The sequence below is a fragment of the Notechis scutatus genome, chromosome 2, assembly GCF_049901735.1.
Source record: "Notechis scutatus isolate UNSWTSFEM ecotype Mainland chromosome 2, rNotScu1.2, whole genome shotgun sequence".
NCBI classification, from domain to species: Eukaryota; Metazoa; Chordata; class Lepidosauria; order Squamata; family Elapidae; genus Notechis; species Notechis scutatus.
Window position 1 is genome coordinate 133,275,619 of NC_142010.1, and position 26,024 is coordinate 133,301,642.

At 37.9% G+C, this 26,024-nt stretch overlaps 1 protein-coding gene across 4 annotated transcripts in view; it reads left to right on the top strand.

The window, feature by feature from the left end:
* LIMA1 (LIM domain and actin binding 1) overlaps positions 1 to 8,450 on the top strand; it is a 64,082-nt gene extending 55,632 nt beyond the window's left edge. For all 4 annotated transcript variants that reach the window (XM_026679978.2, XM_026679979.2, XM_026679980.2 and 1 more), the window contains exons 9-11: positions 938 to 1,053; positions 4,594 to 4,727; positions 6,012 to 8,450. In XM_026679978.2, the coding sequence (XP_026535763.2) occupies positions 938 to 1,053; positions 4,594 to 4,727; positions 6,012 to 7,011 (1,250 nt within the window). In that variant the 3' untranslated portion in view covers positions 7,012 to 8,450. The remainder of the gene's footprint in view (positions 1 to 937; positions 1,054 to 4,593; positions 4,728 to 6,011) is intronic.
* Positions 8,451 to 26,024: the final 17,574 nt, after the last annotated feature.

Sequence of the window (26,024 nt, forward strand, 5' to 3'; positions counted from 1 at the left end):
TGGACAAAACATTTATGCAGCTGCAGCTTGTGAAACACAATGCTTTTGTGCACTGCATTTAAAAATTAATTTTTTAATACTAGGATTTGTCTATGGGCACTTCAATATAGAGCAGTAGTGGCTAACCTTTTTCGGCTCCCACATGCCAGCACCCAGAAGACAATGCATGCTGGGGCCCTCATACCCCCTGCACATGTGAACACAACCCCCCCTCGTGCGCCGTGCATCTATGCATGTGCACATGATCTCCCCTTGCGCGCCGCATGTCTGTGCATGCGTGTGAGATTCCCTCTCCTGCACAGTGCATCTCTGCACATACGCACACATCTCCTGCACACACCCCTCCACCCCTGTGCATGCGTTCCAGATACTCGACAATCAGCTGTCGGGCGGCAGCACGTGCACATGCGCAGTGGGGCTCTTCCAGGCAACCTCTCGCGTGCCAAGGGAAATGGCTCTGCGTGCCACTTCCGGCACGTGTGGCATAGGTTCGCCAACATGGATATAGGGTCTTTGCACCACTGTAAAACCAGACCATCATGTAGGTTCAGCTGTCACATTGACTAATTTCTAACTCAGTTGCAGTGTATCCAGTATCACATAGAAATATTATTTATTTTTGCTTTGCAAAATTTATGGGAAGTCATTTTTCCTCTCGCCAGAAATTCTTGCCTCACTGGATCCTGGGTGTCATATAATGTTTTGTTTATAAGTCCTTGAAATGGAATGTAGCCTAACAGCTTCAGAAGTCTCCTTTCACAGCAAGCATTCGGGTTCAGACAGATGCTCATCACTCTTCAACTGCATCAGTGTTGATAGCTTGGCTGGCTGCAAAATGATTTGGTGGAACTGAGGAGTGGAAATGGGACTGGGTGGCAGAGCCTTGTCTTCATGAGTTTGGAGGAAAAGAACCTAATACGAGTCCGTTTGTTTCTAGCCGGGTGTAACTTCCAGAAAAAGATTGAAGTTGCAAGACCTGTCCATGCCAAACAGCAAAGTCCTAATTCTAGAGCATCTACTCAGTCCGACAGCTCTCCTCCCAAAGCAGTGAAGGTACACTGGATATTTTTTTCATTAATGGACAATGTAGGAAAAAAATCTAAAATGTAAACTAGTCGGTTGTACATTATTGCCTGTGTTTCCTTTTGTGATCATGCTGTTTTTTGACTTCCAAATTTTATTAAGTTATCGTTTTCCACATTTTAGGTCATGAAAGTATAGTATATTATAATTCTGTGAATTTGTAAAAAATATATTAATTTATTCCTTTGTTAGATTTATGTCTTGCCTTTTTCCCCCCATTAACCCAGTTTTTCCTCTAACAATTCTGGAAGACAAAGTGAGTTGAGAAAAAAATGACCAAATTGGTGTCTCTTAACACTATTCCAGCACCTTAATGGTGATTTCACATTGACTCTCAGGACATCTCAACAAAAGCTATTTTGAAAAACTGTATCTGTATCTGGTTTCTGTATAACATGATTTAATTTTTTTTATTCAACATACAGAATGCATTCAAAAATAAGCAACACAAATATGTTGATATACACATAAACAATGACATGGCTACATGTTCATGCGTGTACACACAAATGAAAAAAGAAAACATATGCAGGCCTAGAAATATCTAGTTATTTAGAAACTCATTTCAGGACTGGTTTATCAGTATAATTCTGCTTTGGAGTCCCTAAGCTTATGTTTTTGTATTTAACATATTTTCATGAATGTATGTTTTCTAAAAACACAAAGTGCTTCAAACTTTGTTTAGCCATGAGTAAGTCCGGTTGCTGACATATCATAAGGTCTTCTGTGACTATTGGTGACATTTGTGAAATAATGAAGACAAGTGTCAATCTATATTTCTCTCTACATTTTAATTACAATAGACTAAATTCCATTCTCAACTGGGTCTGTTAAAAGGGTAGAAAGAAGGTGACTGTACATGATATGGTTTTTGAGTTATAGAAATGTTTATGGAAACCAGAACATTTGACATTTGATTTCTGTTTACCGCTAATTTGTGGGAGAGGTTGTCAGCTTTTAATAGGAAATTGTGCAGTATTGCTAATAATTTCAATTGATATGTCCATGTAGTTTTTCCTGAACAGTTCTTTGTGAAATATGTTATACTGTAGTATATATGCTGTGACCCTTTGTTTTTAATTTTTTTCCCTGTTCATAAAGGAATTTCTTAGCGGCTGAGCCTACTTTAATTAGCTTTATAATAAAATATTTGTCACTGGAGAAACTACTTAGTGTACTTTCCAACAAATCCGTATACGTTTATAAATAGTCATTTGTCTTTTTCAGCTTCTGTTTCCTGCTCCTGGTTTCTTATCTCTATTCCTGTCTTCTGCTTCCTTTTTAACGTGAGCTCATCTCTCAGCTTTCCTGCGTCCTCTCCTCTTTTTATTAACTGGACTTCATGGTTCTACTGTAGTTGTTCTTCATAACATGCTTGAAAAGGAATATACTTCTGCACACCCCAAAAGTTTCTCCCATGTAAGTTGGAAAAGGGAATACACATTGCTGCAACGGATGTCATTTATTGCAAGTGCCTATTCCAAGAGCAAGTTGGAAAAGGCGGAGTTTTAATATTCAAATTTATTTCCTGGATTCTTTAGAAGGATCTATAGTCTGCACTATTAGGGGAATTCCATGACACTATCACTTCCCTGATCATTATAATAAAAATGTTTCATTATGTGCAACATTTCTTTCTTTTCAGAAAACTTTTTCTATAGAACACAAAACCAGCCTTGTGCTTTTTTTGCCACCCATTTCCAAAAGCTGTGGGTAGCTAACCCATGTATAAAGTAACATCAGGCATTTAAACCAACTGAAATCTTAACATGCTTTAGGTACAATATTATTAGTTAATCAACGTTGCTTGAATATCTAGCAGCGCATCTCTTTCCGCTCATATTTGTCCTATCTATTTGTTTAATTTGTGCCACCCAGTCTGTTTTCACTTTTATTTAGACAACACATTCTTGTAGCAATTATAATGTACAGGAAGAGTTTTGATACATTAGAATACATTCATAATTTCTGCCTGTTGAAGCCACCAATTCCAGAAGTTATTTCAATAGATAGGTTACTATAAGAATCAATTGTTTGACAATTGATTTTGAAGGCAGAACTTGTGATAAAAACTTAATTGCTCAGGTAAATTCACTGAGGTTACAATCAGTCATAAAAAGGAAGCAGAGCATTGATCGCCCTACAGGTAACCATCAACTTACAACCATTCAATTAATGACAGTTCAAAGTTACTGTAGTGCTGAAAAAAGTCACAACCCATTCTTGCATTTATGACTGTCACAGAGCCCTGGTGGTCACTTGATCCAAATTCCAGCACTTGGCAACCAATTTACAATAGTATCCTTGAGTCATGTGGTCATCATTTGCAAGCTTCCCAGACAGCTTCTGACAAACAAAGTAAATGGGAGAAGCTGGTTTGCTTAAGAAATTGCATGATTCATGTAACAATCACAGTGATTTACTTAACAGTTGTGACCAAAAAATGCCATAAAATTGCATGCATGACTTACTTAACAGCTACTTTGTTTAGTAATGAAAGTTTTGATCTCAATTGTGGTTGTAAGTTGAAGATTACCTGTGTTATGGCTGCCATCGTGACTTTTTGACTGTAGTCTGTAGCTACCGTGAGTTTCCCTAACTCCTTTCGCTCCTTCAACTTTGTGTATGCTTTCTCATGCATTTTCTGCTTGGGTGAAGGCAGAGGCCCCAGGCTTGAGCACTGGAAAAGAGAGAAGAGGAACAATCCTACATGCTTCCAACCATAAGCCAGCTCTGAGTGGTGTTGACTGTCTAGTTCTAGCATGCTTTAGCAGAGCTGTTCTGGACATTAATTTGCCACCTTAAAAAAAAAAGAAATGTAAGTGGCATTTTAAACAGAGAGTAGGCTTGATATAATGCTCAGGATGATGGTGTTTTTCATAGTGAAACTAATCAATGCCAACATTTTAAGTATTTGGTTAGAGCCTTTAAATCTGTCTTCATTGTTTTAGACCGGGGTGTCAAACTGGTGGCCCATAGGCCAGATGCGTCATGCGCAGGCCACGCCCACCCCAGCTCCACAAAGGGAAAAAAGTCGTGAAACGGCATGTGATGGCAACATGACGCCTCGAGTTTGACACCCGTGTTTTAGACTCTTAAGTGCCTTTGCTGCTTTTCGCTTTTGGTCTCTCTCTTCAATTACCTCTGTTTTGAATCTGTTGTCTCTCTAGAGATGCTGAAGAATATACAGCTGCAACATTAAATTGGCAGAAATCTATAATTTTGTCCATTCTACCTGGTTGCTTGACAAATTCTGGAGCCTGTTAGAAATAGCAACAAAAAATAGTCTACTAAATTATTTTGGGATTTTGCAAAAATTTTCCCGAATGCTAAATGTGATGAGGTTTAGGACTAGGTACACATAGGAGAGAATGTTCGTTTTAAATTACATAATTTAATCTGTATTAACTTTAGAGGAAGATTCTGTAGAGGCTAACTTTAGGACTCTTCAGTGAAAAATACCAAAAGATTGTTCATATTTACACCATGCACCCATTTTTCTTTCAACAGAAATTTCAGGTGCCAGCAAAGGAAATATGTATTGCTTGCAAGAAGACTGTATATCCAATGGAGCGTCTCTTTGCCAACCAGCAAGTCTATCACATTAGCTGTTTCCGTTGTTCTTACTGCAGTAGCAAACTCACGTAAGCCTCAAATAAAATAAAAGTAGTGCATGTAATGTTCTAACGTGCTTTAAGGTAGAGAAATGGTTTTAATATAGTAGAGCTACACCAAAATGTGAACTGAGTATAGTCTTTGGATGGTCGCAAGAAGTTCAAGAGCTATAATAATTTGGGAGCAGTTATATATGCTCACAATGAAGTAGTCATAGATAATAAAGCTTACTGTGGGGTTTCTAACTGAGGTAGCAAAAAGAAAATTAAAATCCGTATGATCATCTATTCTAGGCTTTAAAAAATTAACAGCGTTAGACGTAGAGAAGGCTATTAATCTAGATTTTCTTTTTCAAAAATAAGATCAGATAATTATCATCGCTAATGGGGACTACTGGGATTACCATTGCTAAGCAGTGTAGTCTCATGACATTGCGACCATATTCCTTAACAATGGAAATTCTGGTTTCAGTTACCACCATTAAGCAAGGACTGCCTATATTTCAAATCCATTTGTTAAGACATTTAAATTTTAATAGCTGGAGCAATAAAGGATTGGACAATGAATAAGAACACACAGTTATAGCTAATTAGTTAAACAGAGCTGACCACTGCATGGGGGAATCTGAGCTGTAATTAATTGGTTGCAGTGAGAGTAAAGGGGGGAGATTCCTTGTTTCCCGCCTTTTTCCTCTATATTATGTATGTGCTCTCTGTGTTTTATCTCATGATGTTCCTTCTGTGTTGATTTACCTAATGATGCTCCTGTTTGCCTATCTTATTTACTGTAAATCTATTTATTTATATAAAACTGGTTCGTGTCAGCATCTCTGACTCTATTTGGACACCGGCTGCACAAATCCCTGATAATTTTCTAGTCAAAATCCACTTGTCCTGTTCAGCTTTAAAAATAATAAAAATGGTTTGTCCTTAAATGAATTGTACAGGGTTCATTATGATAGTTTCCATCTGCAGATTGGGTACAAAAGTTTTCTGTTTATATATGGCCCTTTGTAATACAACAGCAGGTATTCCTCTTAATAACCATGAGTATTTTTAAAAAATCTTAGAAAGTTTCCCCTTTTAAAGTTGCTATATAAGGAAAGTGATTCTAAACAGAACAACTAGAGTTATTAGATTGATATATTTAACAGTATATGAATGCAACTGCCCAATCTCATATGTTAGCGTAGGTTGTCTTATGGAGTCATTGATAAAGCAACTGGCACTTTTTTTTAAATTTTGAAGGCATGGTAAGCTTCTTCAATTGTGTGAGTTACTAATGGGCATTTTTATTGTATCTTCCTTATACAGACTTGGAACATATGCCTCTCTTCAAGGACATGTTTACTGCAAGCCTCACTTTAACCAGCTCTTTAAATCCAAAGGTAATTATGATGAAGGTTTTGGGCATAAGTCTCACAAAGAACTATGGGCAAGCAAAACTGAGACTGATGACTGTGTTGGAAATGCTGTGGAAGCCCCTCATAGTCCAGGAGTAGAAGATGCCCCAATTGCAAAAGTTGGGGTTTTAGCTGCCAGCATGGAAGCAAAAGCCGCTGGAATGTCTGAGAAGGAGGAAAAAACTACAGAGACAAAAAAGTTGAAGATTTCCTGGCCGCCATCTCCTGAACAAGGCAGTCAGGGGAATGTCTTGGAAGAAGGCATTAAAGTATTCAAACCAAAGTGGCCTCCAGAGGATGAGGTCCAGAAAGCAGATCCCCAGGAAGAAGTGGATCAAGATCTTAAGAAGCTACGCAGAACATCATCATTAAAAGAAAGATGTCGACCATTTACGGTAGCTGCCTCATTTAGAACAGTATCTGTGAGGAATTATCGAATGGAAAACTCATCTCCTCCCAAGCATGAAACAAGTACAACACGGCAGAGTAATGAGCTTGTGAAGGAAATGGTGGTCAAAAACAAACCAAAGGAAGAAAGCAGTACAATTGAGTATGTTGGTACCCCAAATACTGCTGAGAAGGATAGAGAACTAGATCAGGAAAAAGAAGAAGCACAAAATGAAGCGTCCCTATTTAAGAATGGGCAGAATAATGCTGAACCTGAGGAGGAGGAAGAGGAGGAAGAAGAAAAATGTCCAGGACAGCCAGTGTCTCTTCAGGAAGAACCAATGATGTGTATCTCTCCAGAATATTCATCCTTGATTCTCTCAAATGAAAAAGAATTCTCCACTAGTCCAAATTATAGATCCAAAGATGCAGGGCTTTTTGAAGGAGAAGACCAAGAAGGTTTAACTATGGAAGACCAGATCAAGAAGAACAGATACTATGATGAAGATAATGATGTAGAATAGATTTTATTTTCTTTCTTCTTTAAATAGAGGACTTACTGAACAATGCAGGGCCTTAAGTTGGAGTTTAATGTTTTGTTCTTTCCTAAAGCCAGGTAGCTTTATGAAAGTGACTTTGTGTTGCAAATTAGTGTGAAAATCACATAACTTTTTGGATCTGTTTTATAGGAATATATTTTGGAACATGCAAGAATGTTACCAAATGATAAAGCTTAAAAGCTTAAAATTGTGGAGATAGCTGCTGCCTCAGTTGAGTAAAAATGCATTTTACATTTCATTCTGTAACTTAGTCACTTAAAAGGCATTGTATTCTCTTCTGCTTACCACAGTTTCAGCCATTTCACAATTGAGCGAAAGAGGTAGGGCTTTGATATACTTAATTATGACATTATCAGTACTAACAATACTACTGCAGAGCTTCCAGATCATTTTCCAAGGGATATGGACTACTTTAAAAAAGACTGCACTTTAATGTATATAAAAAAAAACAGAGCAATACTTTTTTTAAATGGTGGTAACACTGTTTTCAAGAGGTATTGTTCAGTACCTACAGTATGATATGCAGTCTGCAATTTGATAGAAGAGGAAGGCTGACTTTGCTTGATCAGGATTAGGAGAGAATCTTTCCACTTTGCCTTTTATTTTATTTTGTCTATACAACTCTAGTTGTAAATTGGCATCCAAGTGGCTATGAATCAATTGGCTTTCTCTAAGTTGGGCTTAGGAGCATCTTTGTTCCCAAGAATCAGCTAAAGGATGACAAAGCTTCTGTCTTTCAGATAATGTATTTACCTTCTATACTTCTTGTACCGAATAACATTTTCCTCTTGAAAACTTTATTCTCTCTTTTGACAAGCAGTCACAGTTCTCTATGAATCAAACTGCCAGATTTGACTCAGTGTGAAAAATCTATACAATCGCAAACTTTTTCTTTTTCTTTTTGGAGACTGATAGCCTTATGTGTTTATAGCTTTTCAACTTGGCTTCATGTGTTATATGAAACATAGTGTTTTCAATTGGTTAAATGCTTTGTTGTAATAATTTCAATAGGGTTATGATGCGCCTTAGATTCAATTCCAAAATGGAACTTGAAAGTCTGTGGAGTATAAAACATAGTAACTTCGGGCAGCTATTTAAAGCATCCTTGTCTTTTTCCAGATCAGAAGGCAACTGCAGAGGGAAGATGAGCAATCCTGGGAAAAGATGTGGCTACTTTAAAAAGTTGCAGACCAATGCTTAGTTCACACATTTCCATGTTGTGAAGCACCTTTGGGAACGGGTTCTGATGCACTGTATAGCCCTTATTTTTAATCTGTATTATTTGTTTACTTAAATTCTAGCTATAATTTTACAATTGTGAAATATCTTGCTTTTCTTACCAATATTATATAGTTTGAAACATTTTTACTTAATAAATGCTCTGTCATTTTTTTTTGTGGGAAGCTTTTGATCCAGAGTCTTTTTTTATAGAATCTTATTTTTCACCAGGAGGTGGCACTATTTGGCTTGTTGTACGGTAATTATTTTCCTAAGCTTTCATTCTAAATAGGTCTTGAACTAGCACTTATGGAATTTTAGTAGATATCTAGTAATTTAATTCCTTTTTTTAAAAAAAAAGTGTAAAGGGTTTAGCTACCATCATGCATAACAAATAGAAAACAGTGAGAGATCAGTTTAAGCATACTTGAAAGCCCAGAATATACTTGGTTAAAAGTGTACAAGTTTAGCCAATTCCATGCATTTTATGAACTCCTTGAAGGTTTATATGTAACTAGAAGATAAATGTAAGTAGAGGTTTGGGAACTATAATACTGATAAATAGCTCAGCTCTGACATTTAATATGCCATTAAAACCATTACAGACACACTTGCTTACTCTTATCTAGTCCTTGGCTTAAGCAAACAAGCTGTGATATGCCTTCTTTTTTTAATCATTCCAATTGTGTACAGTACATACAGAGACTGTATTGGGTCAGAAGTCAGATTCTAACCTCTTATAGAGGATTTCTTCCTAGTCCCACCAAATTACTTTGGGAATGCAATGTAAATTCTTAAGCACTCTAAAAATACCCTGATAAAGCTATTTAACATTTATAAGTCTGTTGTAATGATGAGGCAGTCGAGTTGTTTGATCATGAACAACTGAATCATGATGATCTTTATTGGAGTCTAGTCTTGCATTTATATACATTTTTAGTTATCCTCCATCACTGGTTAACTTTGCTTACTGCTTAACTTTCGTTACTGTTTAGCACAGTAATCCATACAATTAATTATCTCTAGTTAAAGTCTAACATATGTTTACTTCCTCTCTCTAATCCTCCTTTAGATTAGTGACTTTGTTTACCTGAGTTGTATTTGCTTGGAAACATTCTTTATCTGAGGTTTGCCATCCAAGATTGGAACATTCCTGCAATTACAACTCTACATATCCTCATTTTTTATTTTAAATGGAGGATTCAAAGATTTATGAATGTATCGCAATTGTAGAGGATTAAAAGGGGGAAGCAGGACAAAACAATGCAAATAAATTTGGAATACATTGAATAAAACAACAGGTTGCAATTAGTACAATAATAATAATTATAGCATAAAAGAAAAACTCTGAGCCAAGACCAATCAGGGAGCCAATTTGTTAGCCACTCAAAAGGTGAGTAATGAGCATGGATATTATTTTGAATGTATGATTGTAAATTAGCAAGCTCATCCTCAATAGTTTTATTCAAAGAATGAAAATGCACAGCACATCCACAGTGTCCAACTAACGTACAGAACCCTCCCTGATGGGCTAAAAGATAGTCTATAGCAAAACGCTGCTGTAAGACATCTTGATTTAAGTCTTCTATTTCATGCTGCAAATCACGAATAATAGCAGCGGTAGCATTGATGGATTTTTCAAGTCTGCAGGTGAGACCAAGAATAGATCGTCTGTTTTCTTGAGCAGTTATGCCAGGATAAGAGCCTAGAGTAAGGACTCCTGTAACGGCCCCTGCCAATGCACGGCCAAACCAGAAGACAATTGTGTGTCAATAATGACTTCATCATTACATGTAGGCCCCAGAGAGGAACGCTGCTGTTGAGTTGATGGGAGCATGCCTATTTGAACAGGTAGAGTAAAATAACCTATAGTTGCACATTGATAATTCTGAGGATGAACATTAGTGGCATATTTATCAAAAAAGAACCACATATTAGGATCCTTAAGCTGCCAACCAGCGCATATCGATCCTGTATTAGATTGATCAGAGGCATTAAAAATAGGAAAATTGTCAGGATACCTATCAGGAGCTATATTAATTCCATGCAAAGAAGAATTAAAGGTACCTGACAACCAATAGTAGTCAGAACAATAACTATAATTCCCTAGCTTTTTAAATATGTGCTGAGCAGCATCATAATCAGACCAATTATGAAGCCAAGTGTGTTTAGCGTGACAACAGAAACACAGACCCCTTGTAATTTGACTAACTTTCAAGTAATGCCAACAGACAGAATTCAATTGCATAGGGGGTGTAGAAAATAGCCAGGAGTGTGAAATAGATTGTAGTTGTGAGACAATAAATGTAGAAGACATGATCAAGTTAGGGGTAAAAGAAATTTGACCAAATGGCATTGGGAGGTCATACTATAAAGTAATATTTGTGCCATGGGTCATAAACATGTATTGGGCATGACGAACCCACAAATTAGGGTTAAGACGAACCACAGAAGTGTCATTTTGAGCAGAAACACCATTAACCATAAACAAGAAAATACAAAGTAAAATGGTAACAGAGTTAGCAGTAATAATAGCAAAAACAGCAGCAACAAGATTTTCAGGAGTCTGAGGTAATGAGGCCTGTTGCAGTTGTTGAGCTTGATATGTAGTAGATTTAACCTGGCCCCAAGTGATGGGTTGTGGGCGCGTTGACCTTGGAAGCTGGACTTCTGTGTTCAGATGAAGATTGAAATCTGGAATCGGGTTGTGAAGGCCCTGATGCCATGCCATGATACGGACGAACACAGCGCGCTGGAACCCACACCGCTTGTCGAGTAGAAGGATCTTCCACGGCGGCGTAACCGCGACCCCAGGTGATCAGCGGTGTAGGGCCTTTCCAGGTTGGATCTGGAGCTTGGCGATACTTTACCAAAGGCCTTGCTAAAGATTCAGTAGTTCAAAACTGCAACTTAACAGGTGAGTATGCAAGAGAATCTAAAAAGGTTAAATAATTCCAAGTATATATGAGGGCTATCCACAAAATAGATTACGTTTTCGTCTGTAGTAAGAAGGGGCGGAGCTAGCGTGGCCATCTTTGGTCTGTGCATCCGCCACTCAGTCTGCATCTAGTGCTAGTGGGAGGTTCATATCATTGCCCGTTATTTCACAGCAAACATTGAAATGTGTGCTGCAATTGAAAATCCCGCAAGTTGTGAGGTGCGATCAGTGATAAGGTTTTTGTTGGCAAAAAAACATAAACCGATTGAAATTTCCATCCTCGTAAGAAAAGCAATTCAGAACAAGCGTAGAGGAAAGTTAAGCTCAAAAATTTTGTTTTTGCATGACAATGCCTTAAAAGTACGATGAGATCGCTCAACTATAGCTTGACCCTGAGAGTTGTAAGGAATTCCGTGCACTAAAGTAATATTCCATTTCTGACAAAAGGTTTGAAATTCCTTACTAATATAAGTGGGGCAATTGTCAGTTTTAAACTGAGAAGGCCGACCCATTACAGCAAAAGAGGATAGGCAATGAGAAATAACATCTGAAGTACATTCATGTTTTGAAGCAGTAACCCAAAGGAAGTGTGAATGAGTGTCAATAGACGTATGAAGATAACAGTATGGCTTAAAGGTTGAAAATTGAGTTACATCCATTTGCCAAATTTGATTAGCTTGGGTTCCTTGTGGGTTGACACCTACTGGAAAGGGAACTGCCAGTTGCTGACAAGCTGGACAAGCACGGACAATATCCCAGGCTTGAGATAATGGAATCTTAAATTGCTTTGCAACAAATTCTTATCCAAAGAGAGAGCACAATAAGAAAAGGGAAGAGATTGCATAGCTAAATACACATATTGAGTATCAACGATCAAGTTAATAGGTTGGTCATTGAATAATCGTAAAGCCAAAATCACAGCAGCCAGCTCAGCACATTGAGCTGAAGTCTGCGTGGCAGTAAATTTAGAATACCATTGTTGAATCTGCCAGACAACCACACCCCTTGTAGGTGATCCATCAGTAAAGACTGTAGGAGCTTTAGAAATAGGATTTCGCACAAAAATGGAAGAAAAGGCCGGATTTAAAGTAGTAGTAACCACTATTCTAGGATCCTTGGGTAAAGAATACAACAGGTTTCCCACATATTGAGAAAAGGCTATCTGATATGATTCTGAAATCATCATCAAATGCTCGTTCAACTTTTGTACGAGTGAAAGCTATGCTAATGAGATCCTGTCCTGTAAGATGTAGTAGAAGGTTCTATATGACCAGCAGCCAATTGTTCTTGAACCAATTGTTGTAAAGCAGCGAGTTTTTCCCTTGATAATGGCCATTGTTCCACCCAAACCGGCATAGAACAGAGCCATTTAAGAGGAAGAGCCATCATCAAGAATCAAATGGGCATTAGAAGAGAGAGGATATCACGGCCCCAAATATTAGTATGAATATCTAGAACGTATGGTTGTAGGAAAAAGGACTTACCAGCAGATGTTGTAACATTAATTTCTTGAACACTCTACCAAGCAGCTGTAGAACCTACTATTCCCCACAATGAAGAAACTGTCGTTTTTGGCCACTGTACTGGCCACTGTAAAGAGGAGATGACAGTAACATCAGCTCCAGTATCCAATAACCCTTGAAATGGTTGTTTATTTAAGGAAGAGGAGTTCAGCTGATGAAGTAAGCCTACAGATAAAGAAGTTGATCCAAATCCTGCATCCCCACGATTACCTATACCAGGATATGGAATTTCATATAGAAGAACAAACAATTGAACAACAGAAGAATTACAAGGAAGAACTTGAGGAAGATTCACCCAAATCTGAATCATGAGGATACCAGTGTAATCTGAATCTATTACCCCAGGCACAACAAAACAGCCCTTTTTGTGTGCAGAAGAACGAGGCAAAATTAAGCCAACTAATCCTGAAGGAAGAGGACCTTTAAATTGATATGGAACTATTTTAACTTCCATGGGAAATTTAAACTCAATTTCCTCTTGAGTGATTAAATCGATCCCAGCGCTACCAGCTGTGGCTGGGGAGGAGTGAGAGAGACTGCTGGGGGAGTCAGAGTGATGGGAAAGGCACGCTTTGGATTCTGAGTGGGTGCCACACCCATTGGCAAGTTTCCCGACTGAAACCGACATTGATTGGCCCAAAGAAATCCCTTTTTACAAATAGGGCACTTCTTGGACAATTCTGAGGCATAGAAAGTGTAGAACGACAGTCCTTCTGAAAGTGGCCAGGCTTCTTACACTTAAAACAGTTACCAATTGGTCACTGTCCTTTCTGAATAGCAGCTGCTAACATATGCATTTTATAAGTTTGTGATCCAATATCCTGGCAGACTCGCAGCATATCTGCCGGAGTGTAATGAGCAGTAGCCTTTAACGGCTGTAAAGCTCTTTTACAATCTGCATTAGCATTTTCAATAGCTAATTGGTGAAGAAGTTCACCAGCAGCTTCCTGATGATCAAACTGCTGACTAATTGCTTTGGACAGACGCTCAACAAAGTCAGCATAATGCTCATTGGCATTCTGTCGAATGTTTGAAAAATTTGCTCTAGGTTCTCCAGCTTGGGGTACCTTAAGAAAAGCATGAAAGGCACATTCAGAAACAATAGTTAACGTAGCTGGAGGAAGAACAACTTGAGTAGGAATTGTACCAAATGGTCCAGAACCAAATAGCTGCTCATATGCTCAATAGCTGCTGTATATGCTCCTCCACCTCCTAAAGCAGCAGCTTGAGCATGTCTCATATATTCACTCTCCCAAACCACATATTACATGGATGTTCAAATCATGCGAAATATTTGCTTCCAATCTTCATTGTATAACCATTTTTTATTCCTTCTACAAGTCCTCTTGTAAAATTACCACTAATCCCATAGTCTGTAACTGCCTTTTTTAACTCTCTTAAGATCTGATAAGGCAGACCCTCCCATTCTGCTACTTGCAGTCCAAGCTGTGGCCCCTGACCAGGATGATATTGTACTGGACAAACAGACAGTAATTCTGCAAGTTCTGTTCCTGAGACAGCGGCATCCCTTTTACAAGTCTCTACCATTTTCTGAAAAGAAGACTGAACAATAGAGTCAGGAAGCTTTTGCCCTGTATCTGCAGGAGCTGAGGGAATTGAAGACATATATTTAGGTGAAGAAGGGGGACAAATGACAGCATTAGTATAACGTGAAGGTGGAGGTGTTAAAAGAGAAAGTTCATTGTGACCAAATTTTTCAATTGCATGCCTACATAAATGCCACACCTGCAAAACTTCTATTTTTGCTCGAGGTTCAGTATACAATGTTTTCCCTATACGTTTCCAATCAGTTAATTTTAAAGACCCCTTTTCTGGGTACCACAGGCACTGAGCTGCAATCTCCTGGACCAGCCTTAAGAGATTTCTCTGTGGTACCTCAGTATTATTTTTCTTCAACAAATAGCCTAATTCATCTACATGCTTCCTTTGTTCCTCAGAAAGCGAAGACCCCATACTTACAGAAACCAAAAGGTTGAAGAAACCACAAAGAGTTGAAGGTGCACCAAATCCTTGCCAGACGAAGTAAGAGGGTCCCTGTTCAGGCGCCACTTGTTGTAATGATGAGGCAGTCGAGTTGTTTGATCATGAACAACTGAATCATGATGATCTTTATTGGAGTCTAGTCTTGCATTTATACACATTTTTAGTTATCCTCCATCACTGGTTAACTTTGCTTACTACTTAACTTTCGTTACTGTTTAGCACAGTAATCCATACAATTAATTATCTCTAGTTAAAGTCTAACATATGTTTACTTCCTCTCTCTAATCCTCCTTTAGATTAGTGACTTTGTTTACCTGGGTTGTATTTGCTTGGAAACATTCTTTATCTGAGGTTTGCCATCCGAGATTGGAACATTCCTGCAATTACAACTCTATTCTTCATTCCTGCAATTACAAGTCTCTTTCAGAATACTTCAGATATTTGACCTCCAGTATCCTTCAGACAGGCATTATGCTAATAAATGCAGTAATGCTAATAACTATCTCAACACAAGATTTTGGTATCTCTGCATAAGAGTTTTGCATCAGGCAAAGATTGGTTGTAAACCTCTACAGTCTTCTGAAAGTATATGGCTTCTGGCTCTGCACAGTTCACTTGAAACCAGAGTAAAATCTAGCTTCCATTTTGTAACATGGCAGAGCTTAGTGCTGGTCTATTTTTCAAATTGACAAGAGTGCTAATGGAGTCCCAAATTCTGGGCTTGAGCCATTATTTTATTTGTAGAAGTTCAGTGTCTTGGAGCATTGTCAGGAATTTCTGCTTTCCCAAAATAGCTATTGTAACAACACACAGCAATAATCAGAACAACTGGGGAATCTGCCAATTAATAGAGGACAACAGCTTTGTAGTAAAGAAACCTGTCATGGATGTTGCTCAGAATTCAATTGCTTGACAACTCACATGTATTTGACAGTTGCTTCATGTGATCACCTTTTGTGATCTGAGAAGCAAAGTCAATGGGGAAGCTTGATTCACTTTTTTTAATGTCAGAAGTTTTATTCCATGTACACATTTGGGGGGGGGGGGTGTTAAGTAAACAAACATAGGACAAAAGTTCCAAATAAACTGTTTACTTATTATCTCTGATCACGATGAGTTGTATCTCTCTCTTTATAACATTATGAACTTACTGGTGATGTCAGTAAGAATAAGTTCAAGTTCTATACAGCACAGTATAAAAGCATGGAAATAGTTCTTATATAAGACAGAGCTTTATGTGCAGTATTTTTTCTATCCTGTAGGAGAAATACTAATTTGATTGGAAATGGCTGATACATGTGGGGCTTTTTTTCCCCCCATTCTTTTTAATCTTTTACAAACATCTCTTTTGGTGAACAGTGTGATTCCAGGTTTTTACATTTCCATACAAACATGACCATAATTACATATCTATCTTACATATTCAGTTTCTTATGGTGTCATTACATTTCTCATTTTCTATAAAATTTTCACAAATATTATGTTTTTCACATTTATTTTATCCATTTTTAATTCATATCCTAACTTATTTTGTTTTTCTTTAATTACATTCTTCTTTATATATATAAAAATTAAAACTCTTATTTCTTAATCTGTATTCATTATACTTTTATATTTTTATCTGTCATATTTGCAATTTCATCACATTCTTGTTTCATTATTCAATAAATTCTATCTTAGTTTTAATAATTCCAAACATTTCCCCCTTAATTACCCATTTAAGTGCACCACCCTTTTATCTTATACATCATTCAGTTTACTCCCTTTTAACTCATATTAAAATTACCATAATATAATCATTTTTAGTTATCACTTAAGTACTACATATCACATATACATTTTAGGTTAGATTCCACATGGTATTCTTTATTACAATTCTCATGGTTCATTTTAACTATATTTTTAATTTCATTTAATGTAATTGACATTCTTATAGTCCCATCTTTACAAATATTCCAGTTAATTTAACAATGATTCTTAAAGAATTGTCAAATAGGAAAAAAAAAACATCAGTTCCAATCATTTCATTTTTAACAATCTATATTTTTATACCTCTATGAATTACCTTGTAGAATCCCCTTTCTTATTTTCTATCTAGCCATTATCTCTAGGTCTTCTGGCCATGTAACTTCTTTCATTTTTTTGTCTTTCTATATCCCCTTCTTTTCTGGTCCTTTCTCTTATTCCTCTTTTCCTTTATTTTCCCCCTCCATTTCTGACTCCAGTTTTTATCCCCCTCCCTCTTGAGCTTTCTCCTGTAATTCCCCTTTCTGCTGTTTCCTTTTTGTTTGACTTTTTGAACAATTACCTCTTTAATTGTCCCCTCAGACCTCCAAATTTTAATTTCCATGCCCCCCCCTCCCCCGTTTCAATGTTCGTTGTGTCGTTTGTTCATTAAGGCTGGCCTCTTCTTTAATCAACTCCTCCCCTTCTGGTTCTCCTTCTTTGTTCTCCAACGATGCCATTTCTAGCATTTGTAAAGCAATACTGCACAATTCCGCTTTTCTCCATACTTCTTAAGTCCGATTTTATTTCCAGACAATATTCTGCCATTTTTGTGCTCCTCTTTTAAGTTTAGTTTTCCTTTTACCTTTTTCTTCAGTATTTAAGTCCAGTCCAGTTGTCCAATAGTTAAAATAGTTAAACCAGCTTCTAACCATCGACTTCTGTTAAATGCTATTTCAATTTGCCAGGGTCAAAATAGACCAATGTTCATATATTTTTATTAAGTTCCTTCTGTTGAGTTTTAAATTTTTCTCAAAGTCACCTAGTATTCCCAGGGTTCAGTCTTCTTTCTTCTTCCTTTATAGTATGCTAATTTCACTTTTCAGGGTTTCTATCTTATTGTTTCAAGATTCCTCTTACTTTGTATCAAATTCCAGTTTTTAGGAAACCAAACACTTTTTAAAGAATCATTGAAATTTTTCCTTTAGTGGCACTCTCTGTTATGTCCAAGTTCCACCTTTTCTTTTCACTTTCCTTTTCCTTTTGGGACTTTTAAGTTTGAAAAGTCCAATAAATCCAATTATTGCATATTTTTTTCTTTTTGACACATTCAAGTTCAGCTTTTAAGTATGCCTATTTAGTGCCAGTTGTATAAATTACTATAATCCAATTTACACATAAATTTTCTTCTAGCTTTCTCTTTCAATTTAATTCTTTATAATTCAAAGCCACTTCCACTTATGTCCTAGTTTTTTTTCTTCACTCCCTCTGGTCGCCGCTTTTCCAATCTTTTTTTTTTAAAGTCTCTTTAAAGTTTTAAATGTTCAGATATTACGCATGGTTTGCCTGGTCTCCACGCTGTCCGCTTCTTCACTGCTCCTGCATGATCTTTGTCCCAGGTAGCTCTCCTTCTTCACGGTGGCCATATTTTGCCACCGTTGCAGCCTGTCTTCGGGGGGAGTTTACCTAGCCAAGGAGGTGAGATGTGGCTCCCCTCGACTCGACAGGCAGTCTCCCCCTTCTTCCTCACCCCTCCAAGATGGTTCTAGTCCCTTCAGAGCCCTCTAACAAGTACAACACAGATCGAAGCCACACACGATCGTGGTCTTTGGTCCGTCCTTGAAATGCCACTGGAAGTCTGGGAAGCTTGATTCACTTAATAACCATGTTATTAGCAACTGCAGAGATTCATTTAACAACTGTGGCTAGAAAAATCATAAAATGGGGCAAAACTCAACAATTGTCTTGCTTAGCAACAGAACTTTTGGGCTCAATTTGGTCATAAGTTGAGAACTACCTGTATTACAGTTTAAAACAATGATGGTGTCAGGGTTCCGACGATTGCCCTAATTCAAAAGATTTATTAGGAGCAACATGTCAGCATTAACCTAAATGAAGCCAGCTCTGGCATACATAATTTACAGTTACCCGAGACCCTGTTTCCCCCCTCCCCCTGGGTGTATCTTAAATCAGATTCTCCAATGAAGCATGTTCATAGGCTGGGTGTCATCAATCACGTTCTCCAATGAAGGTTTTTCTTAGTCAGAAGATCTGGTAGCCTAGCTACAATCTTTGTAAGATAAGTGTGGAATGTACTTCTAAAGTTTTACATGCCGTACTGCTGCTTCAAATCCCCCGTTTATGGCGACTCGAAAACAGTCATAGGAATGTTTTATAAGTTGACAGCTGGTTTCAAGTCAACACTCTTATATTTTCCCTAAAGGTGCTTTTCTTCAATAATCCACGGTATCTTTTTTTAAAAAAAACAAACAGCTACCAGGCAATAATAGTGATTCCCAATTTTTAACACTTGATGTTTTCAAGTGTCAGTACTAGAAGAGATCTTGGAGGTAGTTGCAAGAGACAAGATGAGAAACGATGTCCTTTGTATGGGGAAAAAAACATTGGCCAAAAGCTTTTAAAAAACAACTTATGGTATGTTCTGGAGGCTGGGATTATGGGAGGAAAAAAGATTTTACCAGGCCCAGAGCAGCCATTTTAAGAAGGTAAAGTTGTATATCTGGTATCTTCTTATTCATTCCTTTTTGCTGGATTATAGCTCTTCCCATGGTTCTAAGTGTGTTTATTGTTAATGTCAGATATTTGTCAAAATTAGAAAGTGGGTGTTAATCTCTTCATGTCTCTTTTCCCCTGACTTAATATTTGCCTTCTACTGCTGGAGGCCCAGATAATTTCAGCCTCACAACAGCTTCCTTGAATCTGCTATTCGCTCTGCTACCCTGCTCCAGAGGTGGTATTCAGCAGGTTCTGACCAGTTCTGGAGAACCGGTAGCGGAAATTTTGAGTAGTTTGGAGAATTGGCAAATACCACCTCTGACTGGAGATTTTACAATATCCTTCCCCTGCCACGGCCAGAAAGCCACGCCCACAGAACCGGTAGTAAAAATATTTGAATACCACCACTGCCCTGCTCCCTTGATCACCCTGGACCTGCAGATAATAACAGAATGGGATTGGGTTTGATGTGGGAGAGAAGCCAGCAAAATAAAGATGAATTTTCAAATAAAGCTTGATAAAACTGGATTCATTGGAGAAAAATATTTCCCCAAATCATTCCTATGGGAGCCAATATCTCCATTCTAAGCTCCCTCCATCCTTCCCCCCCTTCCCAGCCAAATGGCCCAGAGTGGCCCTTACGCAGTCCATCTCGCACTATCTGGTGTACACACAACACACACAAATGCCACAGTGGAAGCACATGAGCACAGATGTAACTTTAGTATACAGAAGAGAATGTTCCTCCTATACTTCTAGGTTGGGAGGAAATTTAGAAGTTGCTCAGCATGCTTTCCCTACCCTCTTTATCCTTTCTGTTGATATAATTCCTTACACCAGTATTTTTCAATCTTGGCAAGTTTAAGATGTATGGACTTCAACTCCCAGGATTCCCCAGCCAGCACTGCTGTTGAAGTCCACACATCTTAAACTTGCCAAGGTTGAAAAACACTGCCTTATACATCTGTGACATTTCATTATATAATTCTTTTTACCCTGTTCCTCTTACCTTGTCAATTTTCTTTTACTCTGTTATCAGTTTTATCTTTTAATACTTTTCATGCAGTTTTTATATTTTCCCTTCCTTCAGTTCTGTTTTTACATCTATCTGTTATATCTATTTCCTACGGCCAACTATTTACAGTACTATAAATGGCCAGCACTATTAGCTATGTGTCCTTCACTATTTTTTCCAGGCTTTTATAATAAAATGAGTTGTGTTTTTTGGTTCAGTTTTTTGCCTTGTGCAAGTATTAAGCACAAGTCTATTTGAAACATATTTTCTTCTAAACAAATACTTATCATTTATTTTTAGATTTCTCAATAGCTCAGTTATTACCCATCCATCCATGGTATGTAAAGAATAAATTTTAACCAAGGCAGATTTATTTGAAATATTGCAAGTTTCCTCAAAGCACATCTAGATTTTCCTTTGTTATTCACCACCAATAAAAAACATTCATTTAATATAGTTAATTACAGAATCATAGAAGTGGAGAAAGTCTGTCTATGTAGACCTTCCTACATTTGCATTAATGTGCCCATTAATGCATTAGTAACATTAATTCTGTTAACTTAAACAGGTGGTGTCAAAACTTTAGCAGTCTAAACAGTCTCCATGGCAGGGAGGGGGAGGCAGTGGCAAGGACTTTAACCTAGGAAAGAAATGAGAAAGCATTATTATTCATTAGCTGAACTTTTGATTTCATTTTACATTTCAAGAACTTCCCACCTGCTGTAGTCCACTCATCCTTAGTTGAATTAAGTATGTGCCATCTTATTTCTTCATACATAAACAATAATTATATAGACCAAACCATATCTATATCACATTCTCCTTCACTCCTAAACTATCATAAGCATTCTTTCCTGATTCTGTTGCCAAATCCTATAGTTTCTCCTGTCTGGTTTTGGACACAGCCCTTTTGGTGATCTTTTGACCTTTCTGTCGATAAAATAAATGTTCTTATTTTGTTTGATCTACTCTGGAATCTCTTTATTGTTTCTTCCACAAAGTCTCTTGGCTCATGACAAATAAATTGCAGTGCCCTGGTTCTACCAGGGCTGGAGATAATAACTCTGGATCTCGCAACACTGCCGAGCAAATGGCAGCAGTATCTACTGTGCTCATCTAATTTAGTTGACACATCATTTTTCTTCCCAATAAAATATGTTAATGGCAGGGGTGGGATTCAATTTTTTAACAACTGGTTTTGTGGGTTTGGCTTAGTTGATGGGTATGGCTTGGTCATGTGATTGTGTGGGTGTGGCCAACTCAACATCGCTCATGTCAAGGGGTGCTTCTCGCCTGGCCTCATGACAGTGGGGATGCTGCAACAGTCATAAGTGTGAAAAATAACGGCCATAAGTCACTTTTTTCAGTGCCATTGTAACTTTGAATGGTCACTAAATGAACTGTTGTAAGTCAAGGATTACCTGTACAAAAATACAAAAAGCTTCTTTGCTTGCAAAAAGCTGCCCTAAATACCAATCATTAGATTAAACATACCTGCAAGCCGGAGTTACAAATCAGGCAGGGTGCCAGAGCACCTTGAGGAATTAAAATAGTTAAAATGCAATGATAACTATCAGCAGCAAACTCTTGCTCATAAAGTGAAACCCAGAGGTCATTTAAGCTCTCCAGAAAGAGCACACCCAGGAAAAGCAATCCTTAGATCAATTTGCACCACTTAAAGATACAGCTGGTCTCGCTCGCCTCACAAGATATCCTAAGGAAATCATCCAGATTTAAGGAAAGGTCACATGCCCCCCAGAAAGGCAGTTAAAAAAAATCAGCGCCAAGCTTGTATCCTGCCTCTTGGAAGTATACCCCAAAAGGACAGTGAAGGAAGACCCCCTCTCCAGATAGAGAAAGAAACCACGAGGCAGGAAAAAATTCAAACACAATACAAATAATTAAATGATAACAGTAGCTGCTGCTTGTTGAAGCTGAATAGGGAAAATTATCCCATCAATAAGCACAGGATTAAACATCACCAAGTACAGAATTAACCTTCACCAAAAACTCAGAAAGGGTTTGTAAACTCACATTTGAATGTCAATTTTTCTAACTAGCCAAGAAGCCTTGCTGAATGTCACTCATCTTGGTTCTGTCATTAAAAGCCCCTTTCTGGTTATTCAATTATTTCTTCAAAGTGCTGATTGTCCAGGGAAGTATGTACTCCCAACAGCAGTGTAAAAATCTTAAAACAACCCTTCCCCTTTAAGAAAGTCAAGCCCCAGAAGCTCCGGAGACAGGAAGTCTAGGCATACTGGCAATAATGTAATAAGCGTGAAAAAAAACAAAAGGAGATTGCTTTTAACTACCAGTTTTCCAAACTGTTAGAAAGTTAACAAGGGGTTCTATAGAACTGGTCAGAACTGATAGAATACCCACCCCTGGTTAATGGTATATGTGAAGTTTCTAAATTATTGGGATATCCCCTGTATACATTTTGAATGTATAAGGCTCTAAAACTATTTTTTCTTTTGTTTCTGCAATACTCTAGGACAGGGGTGTCAAACTGGATTTATTTGAGGGCTGGATTACCATTGTACTATTCTGTGAGCCGGGTGGGGGGGACACAGGACAGACGCCTCCTGCAGCACCCTGCTGGCCAAAACAGGGAATGAGGGGACCACATGCCCCCCCCCACTGCCCATTTTCGGCCTAGATGGCCTCTGCCAGAAACAGGGTTTGGCTGCCAGAGACATCGTGGTCCAGTCCTTTGCTATTTCCACACTGGCCAGATTTAAGCACCCTGCAAGCTGGATCCATCCCTTGGGCCTTGAGTTTGACACCCGTGCTCTAGAATTATAAACTACAAGGATATCTTGCCTTTAGGATTTATTCTGCAGCAAAGTTGTAGAAATACCCACAGTCCTTGAAACCTTTTGAATGCAAACTAGTTTAATAGAGTAAGGTTGGTGCTTTCCCCCCCAGATCAAAATAGCTTTGTACTCCATTCTTATTCTCCCCCTCTCCCCATTCTTGGGGGTCAGGATAGTGTGACAAAACATAAGATGTTGCGACTATTGAAATTAATTGTCCCCTAGAATTGTGTATAATTTGTTTTGTTTCTTGTGTGTTGCCATCTCAGACAGTATTTTGTTTGTGCAGTATTTACCGCCTGCCTTTTATTTCTGAATAGTTTGCATTGCTGAACCATTTTTTTTTCATATTGACTTTAAAGTTGATGCCTGCAATTTTCTGTAACAACGCTAGGGCGCAGTGTTTGACTTTCTATAAGTCATCAACTCATCCCCAAGAAATGCAGATATATAAGCATGTTAGGAAATTTGGCTGAATCAATTGTGTTTCTAAATTATTCAACTTCCTGTAACTGGTGTATTAAATTATATTTCTCTCTTTCTCAACTCTTTGCCCTCTTCACATTTCTTACATGGCTTTCTATGTTTTCATTCTTAATAATTAAAATATTTATATGTTGCTTATGTACTAAGTGGTAAAATAACGGATATAATAAATGTACAGCAGCCTGGCCAAGACAAATAAGCTAAAGATGGCAGAAGAAACCTGTAACAGATTGAAGTATGACTTAAATTTTATTACAGCTTTTAACATTTACACTAAAAAGGGGAAACTATGTTTAGTTTTAAATGTCAAATCAAATGTTGTGATTCTGCCTGCATAAAGCACTTTAAATTTCATTGGCTGCTGGAACACAACATTTTTGTTTTTCCTGTTACCATTACTCTGAGAAGTTATTAGTCTCAAACAAAATCCTGGAAAACCTAATAAAGGCATTTTAAAAATGGATTACTGCAAAGTCAGCAGACCATGAAGTGAAGTCTAATTAAACTTAACGCAGCTTGAGTATGATGAGGTCTAAGATGAAAACCATATTTTTCTGTGTAGCATTTCCTCAGTAGTGATCTTAACATATTTCATTCTTTGCTGTACTGATACCAACGTCTTGTCTGATGCTTAACAGATTCCTTGTTATCTTGGATAACAAAATATATTGACTTAACTGATAACATGGAATGTTTTTGAGAAATGATAGTAAACAACTTGAGTTATAAGATCTCTCCCAGGAATCTCTCAAGGAGTGAATAAGGTTTGTCTGGCCACATGAGCAGACTTCCCCAAAAGGGTGGATGTAAGGAACTTTATTCACCATTGCTTTGTCAACTTAAAAAAAATTACTACAATAGTTAATTTAAGTATATTTATTTAAAGGACTGGGAATGAGATCTGGTCTGTACTGTGTTCAAGGGGGAAATCTTGAAATTGCCAGGTTTTTTTTAGCATTGATGTGAGGGTCATGTTACTAAAAGACAGGACCAAATTTGGAGACTTCTTGTGCGCGCCATGGCATCATCTTCATGTGGGATTGCTTTTGCAAGAATTGTAGCTGGATGCTGGATCCAGGGCTGCATAATCTCTTCAGAGGTAAGAGAGATCACTGAAATTACCTGATTGTGACAATCTGGACAGCTGCTCCTTGTGAGTGGACCACAGCATCTGCCTGTTTTGCAGTTATCTTCTGAATTGAGAGGCTAGAAGTTGGAATTCCATTGTTCACATTGATAAATAGTGTTATTGATATTTAAGAGTGATTGACTTCATTTCCTGATCAATTTTTGGATTATTTTTCTTATTGTACTGGAGAAATAGAGACCCTTCAGACTGGCAAGGTTTTGTTGTATTCATCAGGTGAGTCTTTAGAGGTAATGAAGAATATAATGAAGTTATAGAACACAAAGTTGAAATGGATAATTGTTTAATTATTTTTAATATAAAATTTAATGAGAAGGATAGGAATATTACAAATGGCACTGATGGATGTCTTATTGCCTAAAGGAATTGTAAAACTATTATAACAGGAAATCAACTACACAAAGAAGTTAGGGTAAGGTTTTGAAGGATTTCAGTATTAGTAGCAAACTGATAAAAATTAACAAGAGTTGGAAAAAGACAAACTTTACTCAATTGGATATACCAAATGTATCTGCAAAACTTCTGAAACATTTCTGGCTTAAAAGACAGCCATTATAAAAAAGGTTACTTCAACTTACAAATATTTGTCCTAAACTTTGAAATTAAACTACACATTCTAAGAAAAAAGGAAAATAAGAGGACTCACACACCACTTTTAATAAAGTGAGATGAGTAGTGTAGAACTTAAATAAAAGCAGATCTATCCCATCTGCACACTTCTGTTCAAGATAGGAAAGTACAAACTAAATATTTAAAATTCATAGAGAAATAACTCCAGCCAGACATTTGCCCTATAAACCTACGGACAAGTTAAGTCGGTGTGGATTTCCATAGAAGAGAACATTTGTAGCCGAGGGTTGAACTGTGGGGTCTTCGGTGCTCTTGGAAGTTGCTCTTAATCTCGGAGAGCACCAAGGACCGCAGCGTGGACTGGATGACAGACGCACTGAAGCAGCCACGCGGCTGCCTCATGTCGCGCCCATAAACGCTTCACCATACTGAAGAAAAAGCAGTGTGTCATGCGACTCAGTCGCGGTCCTTCTACTTTCCAAGGGTTTCATTAATGAAGGGAACCGCTTATCAAATTGGGCGGAACAGGTGAAACCGTAAAAGGCAGAAACTAAGTCATCCAACTCCCCCGGACAGTTTCCCCGCTGTCTTCCTGCGGGGTTGTGTTTTTCTTCCCTCCCCGAAACTTCGGAATTCAGACGAGGTCGGCAAACTCCGCCGCCCACCGGGGTCTACACGCCGACTCCCCCGGCCTCAGTTGGTCAGCGGAGCCCCATCCCTTCGCTCCTCAGGCCGGCTTTCTTCCCACCCCTCCTCCACCCTCCCCCATCAAAATTCCTGGCCTCCCGCTTGCCGAATT